Consider the following 25,146-nt stretch of genomic DNA (forward strand, 5'->3'; position numbering starts at 1 on the left):
AGGCCTTGTTCCTACAACAGGTCCTGACATGTCAGATATGAACTGCTCCATTACCAGAAGGTATTTTAAATGTTTTCAGCTCTTTATGAATCACTGTGAAAATAAAGGCACATAGACATTTCGGGTTGGGGGTTTTGGAAGGGGACAGACCCCAAGTTAAATAGAGGTGTACAAAATTCACGCAGCTGAAGTGCTGCTTGTCAGTTTGGAACGATTTAAAAGTCTACATTGTGGCACGTGCTCCAAGCAGTACTTTAAACACAAGGAAAATTGAGTTGTTTGAATTCTGCTTGGGGAAAGAAACAGGATTTTAACAGATTTGATTTTAGCCAGGTTATATGTTAGGTATAGCAGGGGGGAACAGTCTGGGTTGATCAAGAGTAAAATCCTTTTGTTTACATCCAGCAAATGCCATCCCTGTCACTCAGGTTTTCCATCATTTACCTGTCCAATCTCTGTTCAGTGTCACGTAATGACAAACAACTTCTGTATAAAGGAAAACAAATGTATATTTTTTTTTTCTATTGCGTTTGTTTTGTTCTGGTGTAATATATTGTCCTTAGAACATCATGTAAAGCTGAGAGATGAGGCAACTGACACATTATTTATAATGAGCAGAAAAAATACATTAATGTACAATGCATACTTGTGTCTTGTGGTTTTTGTCCAACATGAAAACCATAGAATAATTTGGGTTGGGAGGGAACTAAAGCCCATCCAGTGCCACCCCCGCCATGGCAGGGACACTTCCACTGTCCCAGGTTGTTCCAAGCCCTGTCCAGCCTGGCCTTGGGCACTGCCAGGGATCCAGGGGCAGCCCCAGCTGCTCTTCCCATGGATGTTGTAAATCCTGCAAGTTTGTCAAAGGCATCCACAATAGTAAAAAGCATGGTTTGACAGCTCTGAAAAAGTAGCTTCTTGCATTCTAAAAGTATGAAATTGAAGTGTAAAAACCTGACAGGTTGTGAGCACACCTTGGCTTATGTTCAGTTGAAGGAGCATCCCTATTCTTTGCCTTTATCTGGGAAGTATTGAGGGAAATACGGAGTGCTTTTTGCAAGCCTTTCCCAGAATCAAGGGATGGGAAAGGCTGGAGGGGAGCACAGTGGGTCCCTGCTCCGTCCTCCCTGGTCAAGCCCTGATGTGTCCAGCTCTGGGCCCCTCATGGCAAGAAACACTGAGGGGCTGGAGCGTGTCCAGGGCAGGGAACAGAGCTGGGAAGGGGCTGGAGCACCAGGAGAGGCTGAGGGAGCTGGGGAGGGGCTGGAGAATTCCTGAGGGAGCTGGGAAGGGGCTGGAGAATCCCTGAGGGAGCTGGGCAGGGGCTGGAGAATTCCTGAGGGAGCTGGGAAGGGGCTCAGCCTGGAGCAAAGGAGGCTCAGGGGGCCCTTGTGGCTCTGCACAGCTCCTGCCAGGAGGGCACAGCCGGGGGGGTCGGGCTCTGCTCCAGGGAACAGGACAAGGAATGGCCTCAGGCTGTGGTAGGAGAGGTTTAAATGGGATATCAGAGAACATTTCTCCAGGGAAAGGGTGGTCAGGTAGCGGGAGGGGCTGCCCAGGGCGTCCCCATCCCTGCAGGTGCCCAAGGAAGGCCTGGGCGTGGGATCTAGTGACAAGGCGGGCACAGCTGGGACTCGCTGATCTCGGAGGTCTTTTCCAACCTCAGCGATTGAACGATTGTGTCACTGTGGGGTTCCGTCACTGTCTCATCCCGGGATTTCTGTCATGCCGGGGTTTCTGCCTCTCGGGGGTTTCGCTCCCGCCGCTCCCTCAGGGGCCGCGCCCTCCCCTCCGCGCGGGGGCGCTGTGGCCGCGCCCCCTCCCCTGCGCTGCCCCGCGGCCGTCCCGGAGGGCGGCGGCCGCCGCCTTCCCACAACGCCCCGCGCGCCCGCCGCGTCCCCTCAGCGACCCCCGGCCCGGCCCGATCCCCATCCCGATCCCAACCCCGCTCCTGGTCCCGGCCCGGCCCCCGGGGGCGGCCGGACCCCCCCCTCCCTCCCCGCCCTGCGGAGCGGGGAGCGGCGCCGGGCATGCGGGCGGTGGCAGCGGGCCGGGAGGTGGGATGCTGTCGCGGAAGAAGACGCGGACGGAGCTCTCCAAGCCGGGCGAGGTGCAGGGGAAGTACGTGAAGAAGGAGACGAGCCCGCTGCTGCGGAGTGAGTGTCGGGGGGACCGGGCGACGCCGGCTCCGGGGACCGATGCCGAGGCCTTTGTGTGCGGCCGGTGCGGGTCCGGCGGGCCCTGGAGCTGCGCGGCCTCGGCGGCGTGAGGGGCGTGAGGGGGAGTTATCCCTGCGGGTGTGTGTGAGGGTTATTTCTCCCTGTAAATGTGTGTTTAATGCTGTTATGAGCCCTGGACGATGACGGAGGGAAGTTAAAGCTGAAAGGAAGCCCGAGATTCAAAGGGGGCCCTGCACGCCTCGTTCCACCGGGCGCTCAGCGTGCCCGGCCTCGGTGGTTTTTGCGGGGTTTATGGTTTTCTCGGGGCCCGGTCCCTCAGTTTCAGCAGAGGTTGTTTCTGAGTGAAGCGAGGAGCTCGCAGGGGGAGGCTGGAGGGGCTTGGAGCAGCCTGGCAGGGGTAAGGTGTCCCTGTGAGCTCCGGGCCCCTCCAGCCCGACCCGTTCTGCGGTTCCGTGAATCCCCGAGCCCGCTCCTCCCAGAACAGAGCCCTCGTTTTCCCCGTCTCGGCACCGTGGAATGAGATAACTGTCCCGCCAGGCACTTGCATAAAATCCCTGCGGAAACAAATGCTCCAGGTCCTAGCCGTGACTCAACCCGGTGAGGTCACCTGGGCTGCGCGCATCTTCCCTGTGCTGCTGGGGCTGGGCACAACGCCACAGACACACAGTGGAAGTGTGCTTGGGTTTGGGTTTGTTGGTCTTAAAAGACAACCCGAGACTGAAGTGGGTGTGTTTGCTCAATAAATAAATAAATAAATAAATAAATTTGTTGCCGACAGTTTCTGGGGTGCACCGGATTTTAGCTGTAAGTTGAGAGGGTTTGTTAATGAAAGGTAATTAATAATAGGAATAACCTCATTCTAGGTGAAAGTTAGCGTCTGTGTTGATTTATCTGGAGGGGAACTACTTATTTCCATCATGTCGAAAGTAAAAGTAGGGAGAAGAGGAATGTTTCACATCCTGGAGGGAGGCAGTGAAATTCTAAGGGAGAAAGTGAAATATCTCCCTGATAATTTGAGAGCTTAACGTGTATGGAATGACATCGTTTTTTTCTGGCTGAACTTTGTGCCTTTGGGATTAGTGGGGGCAGTGTGAATTCTGGTTCTGTCTTGGATTCCCGTGGGCTTTAACATCTTGTCATTCCCACTTGGTAAGGACAACATTCCCAAAGAAGCAGTAGCCAGGATATGTGGATTTTCTTGATCCTTCTCGCAGAGAAACACGAGCCCTGGCTGATGTAGCCGCAGCGCAGTGTGGGTGGTTTGGGAGGTTTTTCTTGTGTGGTTTTTTTGATGGCTTTGGGGTTGGTTTGTTCGTTGCAGCTGCAGTTTCGCTGGCAGAGCTGCTCGGTGGGTTCCTGAGGGCTGTGCTGCTTTCTGCTGCACCGGGACACTGCAGCGTTCCCTCCAGTTTGCACGGGCTTTGGAAGCCTCAAGTGGCTTTCCTCAATTTCCCGCGTTTCACGTGGATTTCCTCAATTCCGGCGTGTAAATCACGGCACGGGCAGGGTTCTCACTTCTCCTCCGTGCTCTCTGGCAGATCTGATGCCTTCCTTCATCCGCCACGGTCCGACCATTCCCAGACGCACCGACATCTGCCCTCCCGACTCCGCGTCCTCTGCCTACGCCCCCGGCGGCGATGGCATCGTCTCCAGGAACCAGAGCTTCCTCCGCACCCCGGTGCAGAGGCCGCCTCACGAGATCATGAGGCGAGAGAGCAACAGACTGTCTGCCCCCTCGTACCTGGCCAGGAGCTTGGCCGAGGTGCCCAGGGAGTACGGCTCCTCCTCCTCCTCCTCGCAGTCCTTCCTGGCAGAAGCCGGCCCCGGGCTGGAGAACGGCGACGCCGGGGCCCGGGGCTATTACTACGATCACTTCTACGATGCCCAGAGGAGACGACAGCTACACGAGGACTACAGGTATTATGAACACAACAGTGATCTTTTCCAGAGGATGTCCCAGAATCATGGGAGGCACACTTCAGGTAAGGGCTCGTTGCTGGTTTTGTTCAAAATGCGGTTTTGGTGCTGGTTTTTGGGGAGTCGGGATGGTCAGGATTGTGTTTGGGGTGTGTAGGACAGAGCTGCTTTTTCGTGGCTTTTTTGGGATTTGGGTAATTGGAATTGAGGGTTTGTTCACACATATCCAGAAAGGAAAAATCGACTGAAACCAGGATTATTTCCTTAAATAATAATAATGGAGTAAGGCCAAGCAAGTTTTGGGGTTTTTAATGCCAGGCACTTGTACACCTCCTCTACACATCAGCTGCTGGCTAGGAAAGAGTTTCATTCATTGGGAGACATCTCCTATTTTCATGAGGTAGAGAATAACCAACAGCTCTAAATTGCAACATCGCATTATTATTAATATTATTATTATTGTTGTTATTATCATTAAATTTTAAGCATCATCTTATTACTTAATTTCATTGTTTGAATTTGACCTCAATAATTAAAATAATTTCTTATAAATAGTCGTAGGGAGGAATGAGTGCTTTGTGTAATTAGCCAATTGGCATCTAATTAGTGTTGAAATTTACTTCCTAATCCTTGACTCGTTTCTTTTAGCTTTTAAAATTGTTTGTAAATATGCCTGTTTTCCCCTTAGTTTCACTGGAACTTGCCTTTGTTTCCTAAAACAAAACAGCATAAGAAAGAAGAATCCATTAAATATTACTTTTCTGAAATATTTGACTCTCTATTTGATTTTACAAAAACCGTGCCCAAGGAGGAGTTTGAAACAAACATTTCCAAGCTGTAAATAATGTACCTTCAATGTGAAATACATTGGCACCTGTAACCTATCAACAAAATAGCAATTAGTGTCTGATAAAATAAATCTCCTGTCTAGGAAAATAAACCTGCCAGGAAAACATCAGCTTTTGATGCTGCTGGCCTCGTGTGTGGGATTAGAACCTGTCAGAGCTTTGTGTTCACCACAGAAACACTTCCATGAGAAATGGGAATGCCAGCCAGGAAACTCTGAAATGCTGGCGTTGAAGGCCTGTTATTTGAATCCTCCTTTCTTTTTCTGAATGTGGCTGTATCTGATCTGCCTGGATTTTGTGTGCAAACCCTGCATCTCTGCCACTTGCTGCTCACCCAGCAGTCACTAAACATTTGCCTGGTCCGGGTAGCGAGCACTGGCAGCGTGTGCTGGGGTGTTTTAGGGAGGATTCCACAGAGCAGTCCATCAGTTCCACCTTCAGAACAGAACAGCAGCTGCCTCTGCTGAGGAGATTCCCAGAAATGGAGCTCTGGCTTGGAAGTGGAGATTCACAGAGCAAATTTGTGAAAGGAGCTCCGTATTTTGCTCCATTGGAGCCACATCTTCTTCCTAAATAGAATTTTTCCTGCTGTTTGTTGACCTTAGCCCTGGGAACCCTAAAGGAGCTGCTCCTGCTTGCTGGGTTTGGTCATTGACTCTCATACTTTACCATTTCATATTTTGAGCAAGTTTTACACAGGTTTTGTGATGGGTGAGTATTTCATCTCGTAGGGAGAGACAGAGGTGAGCCTTTCAGTTTCCAGTGTTTTCCCTTTCCTCCATTTTTTTTTGTCTCCATATGAGCTCCTAAAGTCCTCTTTCCTTTTTCCTTAAAGAATTATGTGGCCCAAAATAAGAAAATTTTATGTTTTGTTACTTCCTTCATTTCACCATTCAGCTTCTTTTCATTTGAACCATCCATTGCCTTCACACCTTCAGTGTTTTCCTTGAGTTCCCCAAAAGTCTCAGCAATTCCTTGTTTCTTTCTCTTGCATTTCCAGAGCCTGTTGCTTTCACTGTCTCTGTGTAAATTACTTTTCTTCACCCGTCTCCATTGTTGTTTCTCTTCACCGAGATGCCAGAATTGCCTGATGCCTGCAGTTCCAAATGAAAAGTCTGGTTTTTAGCTGGAGTTTGTAAAAGCTGCCTTCTCCCCTTTCCCTCCTCTCCCACCTCCCTCCCCTGCTCAGTCCTGCTGTGTTTTGGGTGGGTTCCCAAGGAAACGTTGCCTGGTGAGCACGAGCGTCCCTGCTTTGCTGACGTTCCGGGGTGCTCACACTGAGGGGATTTTTGGGAGCAGTCTGGAAGTGAGGAGGTGCCTGTGAATTTCAGCTCTCGTTCCAAACAAAGATTCTCCTCTCTGTGATTCGAGAGGAGTTGCAGACGCGTTCTTATCAAACTTCAGGGTGTCCAGCCAAGTCCTGAGGGCAGCGCTGTGGTTTTGCAGCAGTTGGTGTTTCAGCATGGCCGTGTCCTTCCATGGGCATTTCCCCTTCAAGCCACGTTTTCTCTCTCACTGTGCTTCACTTCTGCCATCTCCTCCTTTCCATATTTTCATTCAGTTTGTCTCTAATTACCAATTCAGTGCTGCTGATTTTCCTGACCAGTATTTTCAGTTGAGATACCTCCTAATTTTATACATTTAGCTACCTCTGTGGCATTTCTTAAATTTTTAATTTCCTTTTTTTTTTTTTTTTTAATTATTATGAGTGTCCTTTTCAAACTTTAAATTCTAAGAGACTTTACCTGTCTTTCCTCGCCATCTCTTTCCTCTCTTCTAGGTTAAAGTTTTGGGGAGGTCTGTGGTTGAAGTTATACCTTCAGTGTAGATTGGAACTAACTTGTAACCAAGACCTCAGAGTTATTTGTGCCTGTGTGAGCGGTAAGCTGAACCATTCTTCTGTGTCTATGAAAATTGCTGAGCTTGAAATCAACACTGTAAAGGCACTTGCTGGTGGTGGATTGTGATGAGTTCACTGGGGTGTCACAGGAGAAAAAACAATTTAACAGAGAATCCACTCTGCTTTGGGTTCATCTGTTGAGTTGTAGCCCTGAAAAATTGCAAACTCGTTTAATGTAAGAGCAAAATAAATGCAGATTGTGACACGAAACCCGTTCAGAGCTGAAATAGCCATATTTTTATTTTTCTGTGTGTACGCTTCTCTCGTTTTTAAACAGATGGCAGTTCCTGCTTTTTTCTTCTTTTGTGCTGATTTGGCAGGAATTTTGCAGCATAATTCTTGATGCTTTCAGAGCTCTTCCTGTCATTTCCTATTTGTGAATTTGTGCTTGCTTGGAACGCCCCATTCCCTCCAACAAAAGAGGAGCTTGTGCTCAGGAAGTTCCTTCGGATGCTTTGGGTTAGGAAGGGACCTGCAGACCAGGCTGAGCAGGAGAGTTATTGCAGCTTTTTTGTTATTTTATTATTACTTACTCTTTTCAAATTAAACAGTGTGTTCATCTTCTCTTCCTGCTCTTCAGCCAGCTCTGATGAGGGGAAGGGAGAGGATTTTGGCATCCTGAAGAAAGGCTCTCAGGACAATTGGGCTAATTAAAGACAAACAGTGTTTTGTAAGATTTGTTCTGCAACACTTCAGAAATTTGGGTGAAGTCACTTGTGGGGAGTTCCTGGGCTCTGAAATTTCTCTGCACTTTCTACCCCAGTGGAACTTTCTCCTCTGGTTTTGCTCTTTTTATGCTGGTGATGGGATTTCTCTGCTGCTCTTCCTGCCTGCCCTTTGCTGGCCTGGGAGTCTTTGCTCCAAAGGGTTTGGACTTCTGTCCAGGCAGGGTTCCCTCAGAAAAAAACCCTTTTACTGGGAAAGCACTGACATCATTCCCATTCCTTTGCTCCTTCCTAAACACAACTTCCCTGAGTGAAGAACACACTACGGACTGTTCACACTTGTGACTTTATTTGGGTTTTTAAGAGAAGGAACTGTTTGCATCAATAAAGTGCACTGGAATGTGCTGCTCCAAGTTAAGATTGATGATTCCAGACCTTAAATTGAAGATGCTGGCTTTTAGAAATGGAAGGAAAATGAAAGCTTCAGTTTCAGTGGTGATATTCCTTAAAAGCAGCAGCTGAACCAAAAAGCACCCTGTTATCTAATATGTTATAACATTATAGATAGAGTTACCAGATGAGGCTTGACGAGCTTGAAAGAGACCTTTTGCAAAGGTTTTACAAAGGCATAAATTTCAATTAATTGTTGACCATCCTTGAGATTTGATTGATCCCTCACTCCAGAGGGTGCTCATCCCTAAGCAGGGGTAAGGAGACATTGGGAAAAGAGGATGATTTAAACAACTTTATTTCTTGGGAGAGCAGGAAGAATGAGAATTTTGCTTTTGTTACAGCTGGAAGAGTGTGTGAGCAAGAAAACCCTGAGAGTTGCATTGAACATGCTCAGTTTATCTCGTGGTAGGGATCACATCCTCCATGCCAGGAAAATCCCAAGTTTTACACCAAATGTTCATCTTTTCAGTTTGGGATCCATAAATCTGATGCCAGCCCCCAATCCAGGGAACATTCCTGCAGGAAAATCTGTGGGGAGCTTTGGGCTGCTGTGAAAACGCTTTGGGGCTCAGACTTCACCTGGAATTTAAATGCAGAAAATGTCATTTCTGGAAATTTGCCATGGAAAAGGCAGTCCATGGATTTGGGCTCCCTGGAATTGTCTTCTTTGGGTTATACTTTGGAAAAGATCACAGAGGAATTTACTGTTCCAAATGTTGTTTAGTTGAAATTACAGGTGTGTGTATATATATAAATATATATAAAAGTTAATTTTCCTCTTTTCTTACTGTTCAAAACTGTAGGAAAAGCTTTTTCTCTTTTGTGTGTACCCATCCTCCCACCAAGGAACACCTGAGCTTTAGCAGGGAAACCAACAGACAATTTCTTTTGATCTCTAAAAAATTTAATTTTACAGGGAAAAAAAAAGTCTCAATTGTACTAATTGTTGATTTTCATGCCACAGTGGTTGATGGCTTTAAGGCCCTATTGATATCAACATCTTAACACTTCCAGCACAGAGAATATTCCAATATAATCTGTGATAGAAGGGAAAAATGATAGGTACAACCATCAGTTTATAAGTCTGGCCTTTGATTTCATGTCCGTGGAATATTGTTCAAAACTGGTAATTCCTGTACCTGTGCAAGTTTATTTTCACGGTTTGGCTCTGCTCCTTCATCTGTGCAATGAAAATGGCAGAGGGAATGGGTGAAATGTTGGTGATCTGCTGCTGTTTCTGTTCTTTGCATCTTGGGAATGCAGCATAAGCTGGCACTGGGAGAATCCGAGTGTCAGGAGAGCCTCAGTGCAGGGGATGGCACCTCTTCCAAGTGCTGGGAAGCATCAGCCTTTACCTTCAGTAAAGATAAACACCTGTGCATTTGAGGCTAGAACTTAAGGAGGGAGAACTGTGAGAAAAATACAGGGATGTGCAGAAAAAAACCCTAAAAATATGGATTTCCCCCCCCAAGTTTGTGTGTTCAGCTCTCCTGGCAGTGGTGATTTAACAACCACCATTTCCTCATCCATGAAATCCCATCCCAGAGCTCGGGAAGGGGGAGCTGGCTGCTCTGACTGTCCCAGAACAGGAGGAGCTCCAGGAATCGTGGAGTTGTTTGAGGCAGCCGAGGCACAGGGCAAGATGGATTCACCTGGGCGGAGGCTGAGGCTGGAATATCAGTGCATTTGTGGAAATCAGCTGCATTCCCCACTGAAAGTCACATTCCAGAGGCATCACAGAAGCACCAGGAGTGCAGGTGACTTCCAGAGATGCTCTGAGGAGTGTGAAGAATGTCACTGAAACCTGGCACAGCTTCTGTGTCAAAGCTGTCCCTGATTCTGACAGGCCTGCACTGCTAAAATCATTTTTTTGCCCCCAAAAACCAGAAATAACAAATTGCAGTTTGGAGTTTGAGCTCTCCTGGCAGTGGTGATTTAACAAGCACTATTTCCACATCCATGAAATCCCATCCCAGAGCTTCAGCTAAGGAGGGAAGATCCTGGATTTGTTTAGCCCAAGCACAGCATTGGCAAGAAGCTGAAATGTTTTATTTAGTCGCTGGCACGCGGAGCTGAACCAGCTTCCCTGCCCCGGCCCTTCCAGAGCTCAGCAGGGCTCCAGATGTTTCTTTCCTCTGGAATGAAGGGCTGGGTTGTTCAATCCCAATGAAAGATGGACACAGCCACCAGCTTCCCTTTCTAATGCTGACTAACAGGTAAGTACTGACAGGAGGAAACCCTTCAAGGCCAGACAGTTCAGAACGGGACAAGGCTGGAAAAAGATTCATGGATGAGCTCAGAGTTTTAAAGGAGGATGTTTGTGAGGGGGGTTAATTTATTTCTTATTTATCCACTTGTTTGGAGCCTTCCTGTAACTTTAATTATTATAATATTCTGTTAGGAATATTTATGGATGAGCACAGAGTTTTAAAGGAGGATGTTTGTGAGGGAGGGTTAATTTATTTTTTATTTATCCAGTTGGTTTGGAGTTTTCCTGTAACTTTAATTATTATAATATTCTGTTAGGCTATAGCTCACCCAGCTTTCAGGCTGTCGTTTTAGAAGAGAGAGACTCAGCCTTTCCCTTCTCTCAGAAAATAACCCTACAAAAATGTTATATATAGAAATACGTGTGGGGAGTGATTTCTGACTTGTAAAAAAGTGGGAAAAGTGGCTCCCAGATCCCTCCTGCTGGCTGTGGGAAACAGCAACACCCAAACTCTGCTGAGAATGGCATTGAGTAGATGCATTTGGCTGTGGGATTCAAAGATGATTGGAATTTTCATTAAAACTAGGCAGTGTTTACCTGTGAGGGGCTTCAGGGAGCTCCTACAAACGAATTTTAAACGAGAGTTGAGTTGAGCCCAGCACATCCAGGAGGCAGCAAATTCCCAGGGATGGAAAGAAGCCTGCAGAATTCTTGATTGTGTCGCTGGGTTTTTGTGGTCAGGTGTCCTGGGGGTGGTTCTTTATGAGTTTTCTCTCCTTGCTCCTCTGGTTTTATCTCTTCCCCAGTATCCCTGGGGAGGGATGGGACGGGAGCTGCTTCTGTGGGCATCTCTCACCATCCCTCTGGCCTGTAAAACTCAGTGTTACAACAAATGCCATATTTCACAGAGCTGCTGAGCAGTCTCGTAAATGCAGGGATGGATCAATGTGCTCTGTTTCCAGGGAAAAGGTGGGAATTCAGTCAGCTGCTGATCCCTGGCAGCTCTTGGACCCCAACCCTGCTTGTCCCTCCTCTCTTGTGTGCCTCCTCCTGTTGCTGCTCTTGACTGGTTCACCTAAAAAGCTTTCAGTGATTTGTCTGGAGAGTTTTCATTTCTGACTTTAACTTTTTGGGGGTTTTTAATTGATAAATGAACTCTTTTTTTGTTTGTTTGTTTATTTTGGTTTTTTTGTTGATAAACGAAGCAGCCATAATAATTTATTACCAGAAATCATCCTTTCTGTAAATCTCTCCCTAAACCCCCATCTCCCTCTGTGTTTTAGGCATCGGGAGAGTTGCTGCTACATCTTTAGGAAACTTAACAAATCATAGTTCTGAAGATTTACCTCTTCCTCCTGGCTGGTCAGTGGACTGGACTATCAGAGGAAGGAAATACTACATCGATCACAACACCAACACCACGCACTGGAGCCACCCCCTGGAGCGCGAGGGGCTGCCGCCGGGCTGGGAGCGCGTGGAGTCGGCGGAATTCGGGGTGTACTACGTGGATCACATCAACAAACGGGCTCAGTACAAACACCCCTGCGCCCCCAGGTGAGCCCCCACCCGCCCTGCCCCCGGGTGCCTTGCTCCAGGCAGGACATGGCTTTGTGGCATACGGCAGGGGAAAATGTCATTTGGGGTTTGGGAAGGTGGGGCTTTGTGTGGGTGGTTTGGGTGCTGCTCAGGCAGAGCAGCTCTGCAGCTGCAGTGGCACAGCAAAGGGGCTGAGGATTGAGCTGTGCCCCGGGAGCAAGCTGGGTCTGATGGGCCTGGACACACTCTGGACGTCTGGAACGGGAATGAAGCCTTGTCTGGGATGAGCATGGGTGCTTCAGCCTCTCCGAATTTCAAAGGAAAATAAAGCTAATACACACCAAATCCAGTCTTAATTGTTAATGTACACCAAATTAACAGGCAATTGTAAATACACAACAAATAAACTGTTAATTGTTAGTGTACACCAAATTAACAGGCAATTGTAAATACACAACAAATAAACTGTTAATTGTTAGTGTACACCAAATTAACAGGCAATTGTAAATACACACCAAATAAACTGCTAATTGTTAATGTACACGAAATTAACAGGTAATTGTTAATGTACACCAAATTAACAGGTAATTGTTAATACACACCAAACAAACTGTTAATTGTCAGTATGCACCAAATCCAATCTTAATTGTTAATATACACCAAATCTAATAGTTAATTGTTAATGTACACCAAATTAGCAGTTAATTGTAAATACACACCAAATCCAATCTTAATTGTCAATATACACCAAATCTAACAGTTAATTGTTTATGTACATCAAATTAACAGTTAATTGTCAATATACATCAAATTAACAGTTAATTGTCAATATACACCAAATCCAACTGGTAATTGTTAATATACACCAAACTAACAGTTAATTATAAATACACACCAAATTCAATGTTAATTGTAAATACACACCAAATCTAACAGTTAATTGTCAATATGCACCAAATCCAGCTGTTAATGGTTAAATTGTTAATCCAAATTGTTAATTTCTGCTGCTCAGTCTGTTCTGCTGATACCCAGGAAGAGAAAGTTCTTCAGCTTGGCACAAAAGATAAATATATGGGGATGTCCTTACATGGAGTAACTGATCAGCTGCTGCCTGGCTACCTCTGCTCTGGCATGTCCCCTGAGGCTCCCATGAATCAATACTGTTAAAATGGTTTAAAATCAGCTCCAGTGCTTTGCTGGGCTGAGGTGAATTTCAGAGCACAGCAGCAGCAGGTGCTGGGTGCAGAGCCCAGCGGCCTTGGCCGTGGTGGATCTGCGTGTGACGTTGAGAAGGAGTGGCTGCAGCGTGCGCAGTGTGCCTGCAGCTGACCCTGTCCCTGTCCCTGTCCCTGTCCCTGTCCTCGCAGCGTTCCCCGCTACGACCAGCCGCCGCCCGTGTCCTACCAGGCGCAGCCCCCGGAGAGGAGCCAAGCCCTGCTGGTGCCTGCCAACCCCTACCACAGCGCTGAGATCCCCGACTGGCTGCAGGTCTACGCCAGGGCTCCTGTCAAGTGAGATTCTGCCTTTTCTTTTTCTGCTTTTCACTCCGAAAATGAAAAAAAAAATTGAGTTTCTGTGTCTGACAGCAGAGCTCGTGCTGTATTTGGGGTTTAGGCTGAGGCTGACAGCAGGAGGGAGTTGCAGCAAATGTTTATCACCTTGATTTGCTTCCTTTCAGGCATTGCTTGGAGTGGTCGCTTTGTGCAGCTCCCACAGCTGGCAGAAAGCTCTGTCAGAGGGTCAAGGATGTGTTTTGCTTTCAGAGTATTTACAAGAGTGGTACCACGTGCTCAGAAAATATGTGAAACATGTTTAGGGTGGGACTTCCTCATGTCTCTTTTATTTCTTTTTAAACAGCACAGCTTTTCCTTCACCTTTAAGAGTTTTTAATCACAGAATCATGAAGTTGTTTGGGTTGGAAGGGACTTAAAAACCACTCAGTCCCACCCCTGCCATGGCAGGGACACCTTCCACTGTCCCAGGCTGCTCCCAGCCCTGTCCAGCCTGGCCTGGGACACTGCCAGGGATCCAGGGGCAGCCACAGCTGCTCTGGGAATCTGTGCCAGGGCCTGCCCACCCTCACAGGGAACAATTTCTTTCTAATATCCAATTAAATTTACCTTTTTCCAGCTCAAGGCCATTTGTGAAAGCCCGTCTCCAAACACAAGCCCCGGCTTTTGGGGTCAGTCCCATAAAGTGATCTCATTCAGACCATCCTAAATCCCCTTGTCCAAAGTCCCTGTCCAGCTCCTTTGGAGCCCCTTCAGGCCCAATGCTGGCTGACATCTGTATTCCTATTTCTATATTTCTGGTCAAGAAATTGAACTAAAAACTAAAGGGTAATAAAAAGTCATTTTGTTAAAAAAACCCTGCTGCAGGAACAGGGAGTCTCCTCCAAAAAAGGTTTGAGTCAGCATAAAGAAATGAGATTTTCTGATGGGTGCAGCTCTGCAGAGCAGTAACACTGAACAGAAAGCAGTAAAAACCCCAAATGTGGTGCAATAATTATTAAATCGTGTGCTGTTCATAAGGAGAATATGGAGAAGCTCAGTTTTCCAGCAGCAAGGTCAGCCTGGAGCTGCAAATTCAACCTGTGGTGTTCAGTGACTTCCACTAAAAAAAAAAAATCCTTTTTTTAATTACCTGCTGCTAGTAACTACAATTGGAATGAGTTTTATTACTCCTTGTGACTGCTGGCTTTGCCAGCAGCCCGTAAAATTTCAATTGCCCCAAAGCCCCCCGGTGCACCGAGGCTCCTCACTCAGTTCCCGGAGCCTGTGGGATTTGTTTCTAGAAATAATCCCAGGGTTTGGCTGCAGATCCGTTCCTCGTCGAGGTCTTTGGCACATCCAGTGTCAGTTTAAATAGCTCCGCCTGTGTCGTGTGGATTAGCTTGGGTGTTTTCTGGAATCTTGAGAAACAAACATAAGACAAATTACCCAATTCATCAGGGGTTTCTTTAGAGCAGATAGGCTGAGATAAATTTTTACATTTTCCATTATCAGCACGGTTTAGCACTGAAATCATTGGTTTTATTTTGTCAGGATTTGTTACTTACCCCAGGCTCTGTAAATTGATTTAGCTGCAAAGCCCAGTTGTTTGTGGTGAGAGGAGTAGATAAATATGGCAAAAACAAGAATATTAGATTTTGTTTCAACAAATTCCTCTAGAGGATAAGAGTTAGGGTTAGAAAAAGCCTGACAGAGTCCGGTAGGTGTCAACCAAAATAATCTCTGTTTATAGGAAAAAAATCCTTCCTGTGAGGTGGGGAGGCTCCTGATGAGGGGGAAAGGAAAACAGGGAAAGGTGTTGGGTGTTCACGGGAGCTCAGCAATCCAGAGCTGCTCCCAAAGGTGGCCGTGCCTGGAACCTTCAAACTTCTTTGTCAACACAGAGCTCAAACTCCAAACTGCAATTTGTTATTTCTGGTTTTTCGGGGGCAAAAAAATGATTTTAGCAGTGCAGGCCTGTCAGAATCAGGGACAGCTTTGACACAGAAGCTGTGCCAGGTTTCAGTGACATTCTTCACACTCCTCAGAGCATCTCTGGAAGTCACCTGCACTCCTGGTGCTTCTGTGATGCCTCTGGAATGTGACTTTCAGTGGGGAATGCAGCTGATTTCCACAAATCCACTGATATTCCAGCCTCAGCCTCCGCCCAGGTGAATCCATCTTGCCCTGAGCCTCGGCTGCCTCAAACAACTCCACGATTCCTGGAGCTCCTCCTGTTCTGGGACAGTCAGAGCAGCCAGCTCCCCCTTCCTGAGCTCAGGAAATCAGATCCTGGGTGGGTTGTCTCAGGGAAAAGCAGGAAAGGAGGGCAGGGTTTGCATTAAATATCCATTGCAGATTACTGCTGCTAATTAACCAGGAGGGGTTAATTGGAGAGGTGAAGCAGCCGAGAGCACTCCTTACAGCTGGACTGGGAGCAGCTGAGGGCAGGCCAGCAGTGCCCCAGCTTTGGGAGGGACCCGGGCTGCTGAAACAATTCACTTTTCTGTGTCACCCTGATTTTAACAGCTGTTCACAGTAACTATTGCAGGTGTGTTGTGAATGGAATTGCTGTTCAGTGCTTCCAAAACGCATTTCCATGGAATGCCAGGGTGCTTTGGTGTGGAAGGGACTTGAAAACCATCCTGTCCCACCTCTGCCATGGCAGGGACATCCCAGGCTGCTCCAGCCCTGTCCAGCCTGGCCTGGGCACTGCCAGGGATCCAGGGGCAGCCCCAGCTGCTCTGGCAATCCCAGCCCAGCCAGGAATTCCCAATTCCCAATCTCCCACCCATCCCTGCCCTCTGGCACTGAGAGCCATTCCCTGGGTCCTGTCCCTCCAGGCCTTGTCCCCAGTCCCTCTGCAGCTCTCCTGGAGCCCCTTCAGGCCCTGCCAGGGGCTCTGAGCTCTGCCTGGAGCCTTCTCCTCTCCAGGGGAACATTCCCAGCTCTCCCAGCCTGGCTCCAGAGCAGCTCCTGCCCTTGGAGCAGCTCCGTGGCCTCCCCTGGGCTTGTTCAGCAGCTCCACATCCTCCTGCTGCTGGGGCCCGGGGCTGGAGGCAGCTCTGCAGGCGGGGTCTCACTGAGTGGGGCAGGATCTCCTCTCTCCCTGTTCTCCTGTTCCTGCAAGGCCAGGGCAGGGAGCATTTCCCTCAGAGCAGCTCGGGGTGAGCTCCCCCAGCTCTCCAGCCGTGCTGGGTTATCCTGCTCCCCAAACTGATGCTTCTCCAGCCCGTCCCCAGACACCCCCAATCCCGTAACAGGATCCCATCCAAACCATGCTGGGAGATCCCCGTGTGTCCCCCCAGGTACGACCACATCCTGAAGTGGGAGCTGTTCCAGCTGGCCGACCTGGACACGTACCAGGGCATGCTGAAGCTGCTGTTCATGAAGGAGCTGGAGCGCATCGTGAAGCTCTACGAGGCGTACCGGCAGGCGCTGCTGTCGGAGCTGGAGCAGCGGCAGCAGCGGCAGCAGTGGTACGCGCAGCAGCACGGCGCCAACTACTGAGCTCCCCTCGCGGCGCGCAGCCCCTCCGCGGAGAAGCGCTTCTGTTGAAAAGGCAGCTTATTTTTGTTGACGTTGCACCTTTGTTATTATCCTCTCGAGTATTTTTCTACATGTATTATGTGTTGTTTATAAAAAGTGGGAATTGTTTGTTGATCTTTTTGGCGGCGCCGGGAGGAGTTTGTTCCGCTGAGGAGCCGGCGGTTCCGTGGCTGCCCCGCTCCTCGCTCCCTTCCCCGCGGCCAGCTGCGGCATTAAAAGCTGGCTGTGCGTTTTTTAAGGGCGATAGGTGCGACCGTCACGTCCCGCCTGGCTCAGGGTGTTTCCCTGGGGCTTTGGGATCCCCCTCCGGAGAGAGCTCTGCTCTTTGTTTACAGCTTTAATGTACAGAACCAGCCCCGGGCCGTCGGCTCCCGGCAGCAGCCGATTCCACCCTTCGGATCCGAGTTGCCTTATTTTTTACTTTAGCTCAGTAGTACTCCAGATTCACTCCTCATTCTCACACACGTTACTCAGAGGGGGAACCCTGTACCTTCCTAAAGACCAAGATCTCTAAGCAGAGTGGTTCTGATCCTGCGTTTCCCAAAACCTGACCCGCTCCAGTGGAAAGGCAGCGGCGCTGTCTGAGCCGCTGTGCCACCCCAGGGGGAAAATCAGGGATGTAACAGCAATTACTGGGGTTTTTTGTAACGAGCTTTTGTCTTAAAGCTCCTCACTTGGGGAAATCTCTAATTGTCCAGTTACCCTCTCCAGTAATTTCATTTGGTTCATTAATTGTCCTGGTATGTTATTTATGGGTTCTTTTCAGTGCAATAAACACTGCAGACAAAAACTACATTTCTTGTAAATCCTACGAATTCAATAAAAATCATTTTGTTCAATGAACGCAGGGTGTGTGGGGCTGATTTGTGGCCTTTCAGAACATCAGCCAAACCATTCTGAGCAGCAGGAAGAGCCCCGTGGGCTGGAGATGATCGGAGCTCTGGGTGTGTCAGTGGATAAACGACCCTCAAAACACCCCGAAACCCCAAATCAATTGAAAGATGTAAAAAAAACCCAGAGGAGAAGCTCTTGCCTGGGTAAGAAATAACTTTTCTCGGTAGAACCAACTTCTTAGGAACCAGAAGCAAACTTTAATAGTCCTGACAATAAAAGAATAGAACCGTACCACACGTCCTACGCGCTATGGTGGATAAATATGTACAGAAATACAGACACTCCCTCCAGCACAGCTACAGAGTGACACTTGGTGCAGACAAACAGAAACGGTTCCCACAGCACCCGAACAGACCACAGAAGTGCCCTTACAGTGTCCCATAAAGCAAGTTAATACACTTTAATTATGTTCATGTCATTAAACAGTTAAACGAAGGAAAAAAACGTGGTTACATGTTATAACTTCTTCAAGTACCTGAAATAAATTGGCTTTTGGACGAGCTTCGGCCATTTTAGTTGCGGTATCACGTAAATTATCGTTTCCTCGGTGGTGACTAATTAAGAAGGGGGAAATAAGGCTTCGTAAACGAGCTGGGAGTCGCTGGCTATGACGGACCAAAGCTCTGGGCAGCGGCAGTGCCGTATGTACACGGGGACGGGGCGCCTCCACGCCGGCCCTGCCCGGCGGGCCCCGCCCGGGCTCCCGGCGGGCTCGGGACGGACGCGGGCCGGGGCCGGAGCCGCGGAGGAGCCGAGCGGGGCCGGAGCCGCGGAGGAGCCGAGCGGGGCCGGAGCCGCCGGGAGCCGCCGGGAGCCGCGGCGGGCCCGGTGCCGCTACAGCTGCTTCCTGTCGGGGCCCTGGCTGGGCTCGGGCCGCGGCGCGGGGAAGGCGTGCTGGTACAGGTGTCTGTGCGTGGCGGCCGCGCTGTACAGCTTGTACAAGGCCTGCGGGAGAGACGGCTCTGAGCGGCCCCTGCCCAACCCGCGGAACGCCCATCCCGGGGAATGCCGAGCCCGGGAATTCTGAGACCAGAGAATCCCGAGCCCGGGGAATCCCAAACCCAGGGAATTCTGATCCCAGGGAATCCCGATCCCAGGAAATCCTGATCCCAGGGAATTCTGAAACCAGAGAATCCCGATCCCGGGGAATCCCGATTCCAGAGAATTCTGATACCAGAGAATCCTGATCCCAGAGAATCCCGAGCCCAGGGAATCCCAAACCCAGGCAATTCTGATACCAGGGAGTCCCAAACCCAGGAAATTCTGATCCCAGGAAATCCCAAACCTGGGGAATCCCAAACCCGGGGAATCCCGATCCCAGGGAATCCCGATCCCAGGGAATCCCAAACCCGGGGAATCCCAATCCCAGGGAATCCCGATCCCAGGGAATCCCGATCCCAGGGAATCCCAAACCTAGGGAATCCCAAATCCAGGGAATCCTGATCTCAGGGTATCCCAAAGCCAGGGAATCCCGGACCCAGGGAATTCCAAACCCACGGAATTCTAATCTCAGAGAATCCCAAACCTGGGGAATCCCAATCTCAGGGAATTCTGATCCCAGGGAATTGCAATCCCAGGGAATCCCAAACACCCAGAATCCCAATCCCAGGGAATCCCGATGCATCCCAGCCCTCTGCTGTGTGCCAGTGCTGTCAGGTCAAGCCTCCAGCACACAAAGGGCTCCAGCTCCCGGGTTCAGGGAGCAGCTGGAGCTGTGCCAGGGCAGGTTTGGGTTGGAGCTCAGGGAAAGGTTCTTCCCCCAGAGGGTGCTGGCACTGCCCAGGCTCCCCAGGGAATGGGCACAGCCTGAGGCTGCCAGAGCTCCAGGAGCTGCCAGGGATGCCCAGGGTGGGATTGTTGGGGGATCTGTGCAGGGCCTGGAGCTGCCCTGGCTGATCCCTGTGGGTCCCTTCCAGCCCAGGGAATTCTGTGACTCCGCAATTCCAATTTTTCAAGCCCCTCATGGCCCTGAGCTGCATCAATCATTCATCTGGACCGCGAGTGGGGCATTTGGGGTTGTTTTTCCTGGTGGGTTTCACACACAGTTCTGGTTCCTGCAGCCTCAGCGTTTGCATCACCCCCAGGCAGCTCCATAACCGCATCAGCCCGCGGGCTGGGGGTGGGACGGGGCCTGTCCCCATCCTTTTCCTGCAGATGCTGTGGATTGTCTCCTGCTTTTACCCTTTTCCTTCTGATTTTAGTTTTCCGTTCGCCCTGGAGCCAGGCCAGGCTCAGAACAGGCGGGGCTGCGCTTCCCACAGGGGGCCGACAGCACAGCACCCCCAGGGCCGGGTGACATCCGACCCCGCGGGGTGACAGCTGGGTGACAGCCCTCGTGTCCCTCCCTCCCCACCTTCGTCCCACAGGAGGTGCCGGGACACGGCTCTGGCTGCAGAGGACTTGGTGTCACCGACTGTCACAGCTCTGGCATTCCCATTTCAAAGGAACTTGGGGTGGAAAAAACCAACCCAAATCCCATCAGCTCCTGCTGGGACTGCTGCGAGCCAGGATCAGCTCTGGAAGGGCTGGGAAGAGGCAGCTGAGCAGCAGGACCCCACACACTGACAGGGCGAGGAGCTCCTTGTGTGCTCAGGGGGGGAGTGGAGCAGGAGAGGCTGAAGGGGCAGCGAGGAGGAGGAGGGTGAGCGTGAGATGCCTCCAGAGGTGACCAAGAGGACGCTGATCCCATCCCAAAGGGGCTTTTGGGAACAGAGGGGGTGTTTCGGGATTGTTTGGACAGGCAGAAGAGAATTCCCACAGCGTCTCTGCTCGTCTTTCTTGAAAGCTCACCTTCACACCCCAGCCAGGGCCCCTGGCAGCATCTGGTGCTGCTTTAGGGGTTGGTGATGCCAACCCAGTCCCGCGGTGCTCATTTCACGTGCCAGGGTTTGTTCAACACCTCACCCACGGCAAATCCTGCGTTCTGCCCTTGGGAGCCCTGGGGTACCAAAGCACCACCCTGGCTGCAGGGAGGGATGAGGGACGAGGGACGAGGGATGGGATGGTTTCTAACAGCTTGACTTTCTTCTAAAGCAGCTCCCCCCAGAACTCGGTGGCTCAGGAGGTGGCACTGCCAGCTGGAGCTGCTGGGCTTGGGTGACAACATGGAAATGTCTGGGGCCACGCCTGGGCCAGGCTGGGGAGGCACTGGGATCCAGAGCTGCAGCAAACAATGCCCCTGGGCAGGAAATTTGCCTTTTTTTTTGGTTTAATCAGATCCTGGTGAGGCTCTGCCCAGGGAGCTGCTGTGGCTGTGATCACAAACCAGAATCCCAGAATGGACTGCCTTGGAAGGGACCCCTGAAAACCTAAATTAAGTTCCAATCCCCCTGGAATGGGCAGGGACACCTTCCACTGTCCCAGGCTGCTCCAAGCCCCATCCAGCCTGGCCTTGGGCACTGCCAGGGATCCAGGGGCAGCCCCAGCTGCTCTGGGCACCCTGTGCCAGGGCCTGCCCGCCCTCAGCCAAGAATTCCCAATTCCCAATCTCCCATCCATCCCTGCCCTCTGGCACTGGCAGCCATTCCCTGGGTCCTGTCCCTGCAGGCCTTGTCCCCAGTCCCTCTCCAGCTCTCCTGGAGCCCCTCCAGGCCCTGCCAGGGGCTCTGAGCTCTGCCTGGAGCCTTCTCCTCTCCAGGGGAACATTCCCAGCTCTCCCAGCCTGGCTCCAGAGCAGCTCCAGCCCTTGGAGCAGCTCCGTGGCCTCCCCTGGGCTTGTTCAGCAGCTCCACATCCTCCTGCTGCTGGGGCCCGGGGCTGGAGGCAGCTCTGCAGGCGGGGTCTCACTGAGTGGGGCAGGATCTCCTCTCTCCCTGTTCTCCTGTTCCTGCAAGGCCAGGGCAGGGAGCATTTCCCTCAGAGCAGCTCCCCTGCCGTGCTGGGAGAGCAGGATTGCATTCCCTGGGGATGGATGGGCTGTGCCCTCTGGGCTCTGCTCTCAGCTCAATCCAGCATGGGGTGGTTTTTCCCAAAAACATCACCCACAGAGAGGCCTGGCCAGGCGTGGGGGCTCCTCAGCTGTCCCTGCCTGCACCTGCACAGTGGGTGCTCCAAAACAATCTGGGGCTTGGGTTTGACCTCCTGGCACAACAGGAAAATCCCCACACAGAGCTGATGGGACAAAGGTGAAATCCCCATCGTGTCCTGGCACTCCCCTCAAATCTCTCTCCCACTTGGCTCCTGCAGCCAGTGCCCTCATCCACCCCCTTCCCCAGGCATCTGCATCCCAGGGAACAGCCAGAGCCAGGCCAGCAGCTGCTGCCCAGAGCCCTCGTGGCTCCCATCCTCCAGCGGCCCAAAGGTGATTTTGGGGCCAAGGTGCTTTTCCCAGGAGCCCAGGGCTGGGCAGCATGCAGAGAGCAAGAGCCACTTACCTCATTGGTGCTTCCCTGGGAGAGGCATTGGGAAAGGGGAGACAGAAAGAGAAAGAAACAGCTCTGTGCATCTCAGTGTCCATGGCAGCTCATCCCTGGGCTGCTCCCGGGAGGGCTCATCCCAAACTGGTCACCCCTCCCTGCTCTGTCCATCCATCCCTCCTGCACCTGGGACAGAGCTGCTGGCTCCTGGTGGGCAGAGTCACCCAAGCCAGCAGCTCCCCTCTGCCACAAATCCTTCCTGGGAGAACTTTCCCTCTGCTTGGAAAGCCACGGGGCTGTGGAAGCCAGGAACGGCTCCAGGCACTTTACCCTCTTTATCTTTCCCCAGCTGGACTCGTTGCAAGTGGGCAGCACCTCTGGCTTCCTGCTGCCTGCTCCTGTTCTCCCTGAACTCCCTCTGCTTCCTGCCCTGGGGTGGGATCAAACATTCCAGCACATCCCAAAGGCTCCTGGGAAGTGTCCCTGGGCAAAGGGACACTGCAGGGGGCTTTACTGCCGGGGACAGGGCAGCCAGGATGAATGCAGCTGGGACAGCACCCTGCCCAGCTCTGGGATGAGGGAACACCAGTCAGTGCTGCCTTTCTTTGCCCCAAAGCTGCACGGTCAGCTGCAGCAGCACAGGGAAGCAGGGAAAGGTGCTTGCTCTCCAGGAAAACCTCTCTGGTGGAGGAAAAGCAGGGAAGGAGAAGGGCCCTTCCTGCCAGAATCAGAGCTGGGATGGCTCCTGGGGGATGAGCAGGGGGGCACTGCAGCCTTTTGGCTCTCTGGGCACGTGGGTTGTACCCCTGGACGGGCAGCAGGGCTCGGGGGAGCCTCTGTGGGCTGGGCTTTCCCTCTTCTGCAGTGGCAACAGGGAAGGGCTGCACTGGGAAATCAGGGTCTGGTGCCAAAACTGGCAGAGCCAAGACCTGGCCTCGACCTCTGGCAGAGCCCAAATTCCTGCCCTGAACCAGGGGAGAGCCCTGGCTGCTCCTCTTGAACAGCCCCAGCCATGCACACACCAAGCACACGCACCAGGATCCTCCCCAGGGCATCCCTCAGAGCTGCCCATCCCCACAAGGCTCCACAGAATCACACCTGGTGACAGGTAAGACAAGGAGGAAAGAAAAAGGCAGAACAAAAGAGCTTGCTGGGAGTTTTCTCAGATCTACACAGCTTGTTTTCCACACTGGACAGGGACTGGAGGCTCAGGGACGCAGCTCCAGCCTTGCTCACCCCGCCTGTGCTGCAGCCACAGGGCAGCCCTGTGACCTCCCCCTTACCACAAACTCCACAAACCGATCTGCAACAATTGCTCTGCCCCTCCTCTCCCCATCTGGGAGCTCTAAGGAACAGATTAAAACTTCAGTTGAAACTGAAAAGGCATCCCTGCACTGATCACAGCACAAACAGCTGGATCTAACAACCCTAAACACCAAAACCATCTCAAAGGGGGAGGAAAACCCCCAGGAAACTCCATGCTTAAAAAAAAAACCAAAAACCCAAAACCCAGTGGGGTGCAGGGAGGATACTTTTTGCGTGCAGATTTGAAACCAAAAACTCTTTATCCTACCTGGTCCCACAAGGCTGCAGCCACTTGGTCTATTACAGCTCCCAGTTCTCTGTACTCCCCAGAGTATCTGATATAAGCCCAGGTACAGAGTGTGATAAGTGTCAAGCCCAGAATCATGTTGCACAGGCTGGCTATGATGTCCAAGCCAATGAAGCCGGTGACGCCGGCCAGCACGTAGGTGATGAAGATGACGACGAAGAGCGTGGCCGGGGTGCGGGCAGCGTGGAAGATGTTCTTGCTGTCGTTGTGTTTGATGTACTGGATGTAGAGCTCGTCGATCTCGGCCTCCAGCTGCTGCAGGTAGCGCCGGCTGAACTCCTCCCCTCCCATCTTCTTCACGCCCCGGAACAGCCGCACCGCCTCCTCCTTCAGCTCCGCGTGCTTGGCCTGCAGGTCGCTGGGAGCCAGGAAGGGTTTGTCCCCTCCGCACACCTGCGTGGGGAACACGGGGATGGCACTGCTGGGATGGCACGGCTGGCACCGGGAAATCACCCCCGAGATGGAATGGCTGATACAGGGAAATCACTGCTGGCATGGGGAAATCACCCCTGAGATGGAATGGCTGATACAGGGAAATCACCCTGAGATGGAACTGCTGATACAGGGAAATCACTGCTGGCATGGGGAAATCATCCCTGAAATGGCACTGCTGATACAGGGAAATCACTGCTGGCATGGGGAAATCATCCCTGAAATGGAACTGCTGATACAGGGAAATCACTGCTGGCACGAGGAAATCACCCCTGAAATGGCACTGAGAAATCATCCCTGAAACGTCATGGGGAAAATCACTCCCTGAGATGGCACTCTTAACACAGGAAAATCATCCCTGAAACGTCACTCCTTCTACACAGAAATCACCCCTGAAACATCACTGCTGATACAGGGAAATCATGCCTGAAATGTGACTCCTGACACAGGGAAATCTGAAATTAGGGTTAGGGATTAGGGGTAAGGGTTTGGGAAGGAATTTTTGGCTGTGAGGGTGGGCAGGCCCTGGCACAGGGTGCCCAGAGCAGCTGTGGCTGCCCCTGGATCCCTGAAGTGCCCAAGGCCAGGTTGGACAGGGCTTGGAGGAGCCTGGGACAGTGGAAGGTGTCCCTGCCCATGGCAGGGGTGGCACTGGATGGGCTTTAAGGTCCTTTCCAGCCCAAACCACTCTGGGATTCCATGAATCTGTGACAGGAGAGCCAGGGGACAGGAAGGAAGGAAGGGACAGGAAGGGACACACTCAGCACCACCCACCTCTTCCATCCTCTTGCTGTAGGTGTCTTTGGCAGTGGCAACTGCTGCTAAATTGTTGGCTTCTGCTGTAGCCTGTAAGGGCAAAAGGGGCACAAAATTTAGGTGCAGAAGGGCAGGGTTAAGTGAGCAAGTGCAGGGCCACACGTGGACACAGCCAGGACATGTGTGTGGCACCCAGCATCAGCCAAGGGGCTCTCCCAGCCTCCAACCAACCCCAAATAAGCTCATCCCATATTTACACATCCAAAAACCTGCACGAAGAGAGGATTCCTCCCCTCCTAGCCAGAGCTATGAAAACTTTGGCTTCAGCTGTGGGAAGCAGCAAGGAGAGA

The 25,146-nt window shown here is 51.1% G+C and overlaps 2 protein-coding genes across 3 annotated transcripts in view; one reads left to right on the top strand and one right to left on the bottom strand.

Annotated features, from left to right (window-relative positions):
• Positions 1–1,900: 1,900 nt before the first annotated feature.
• Positions 1,901–17,590, top strand: SAV1 (salvador family WW domain containing protein 1). The gene is made up of 5 exons (XM_038138150.1): positions 1,901–2,156; positions 3,719–4,162; positions 11,456–11,726; positions 13,076–13,219; positions 16,507–17,590. The coding sequence occupies exons 1-5, from the start codon at positions 2,063–2,065 to the stop codon at positions 16,706–16,708; spliced, it is 1,155 nt and encodes a 384-aa protein (XP_037994078.1). The 5' UTR covers positions 1,901–2,062; the 3' UTR covers positions 16,709–17,590.
• A 225-nt stretch (positions 17,591–17,815) lies between these two features.
• Positions 17,816–25,146, bottom strand: part of ATL1 (atlastin GTPase 1) — a 29,934-nt gene continuing 22,603 nt past the window's right edge. The window contains exons 11-14 of one of the 2 annotated variants that reach the window (XM_038138148.1): positions 24,815–24,886; positions 23,570–24,001; positions 22,015–22,029; positions 17,816–18,586 (exon numbers count right to left, since the gene is read on the bottom strand). In XM_038138148.1, the coding sequence (XP_037994076.1) occupies positions 18,476–18,586; positions 22,015–22,029; positions 23,570–24,001; positions 24,815–24,886 (630 nt within the window). In that variant the 3' untranslated portion in view covers positions 17,816–18,475. The remainder of the gene's footprint in view (positions 18,587–22,014; positions 22,030–23,569; positions 24,002–24,814; positions 24,887–25,146) is intronic. The other variant, XM_038138149.1, reaches the window with a different exon arrangement.

This window comes from Motacilla alba, chromosome 5, assembly GCF_015832195.1.
Source record: "Motacilla alba alba isolate MOTALB_02 chromosome 5, Motacilla_alba_V1.0_pri, whole genome shotgun sequence".
NCBI lineage: Eukaryota > Metazoa > Chordata > Aves > Passeriformes > Motacillidae > Motacilla > Motacilla alba.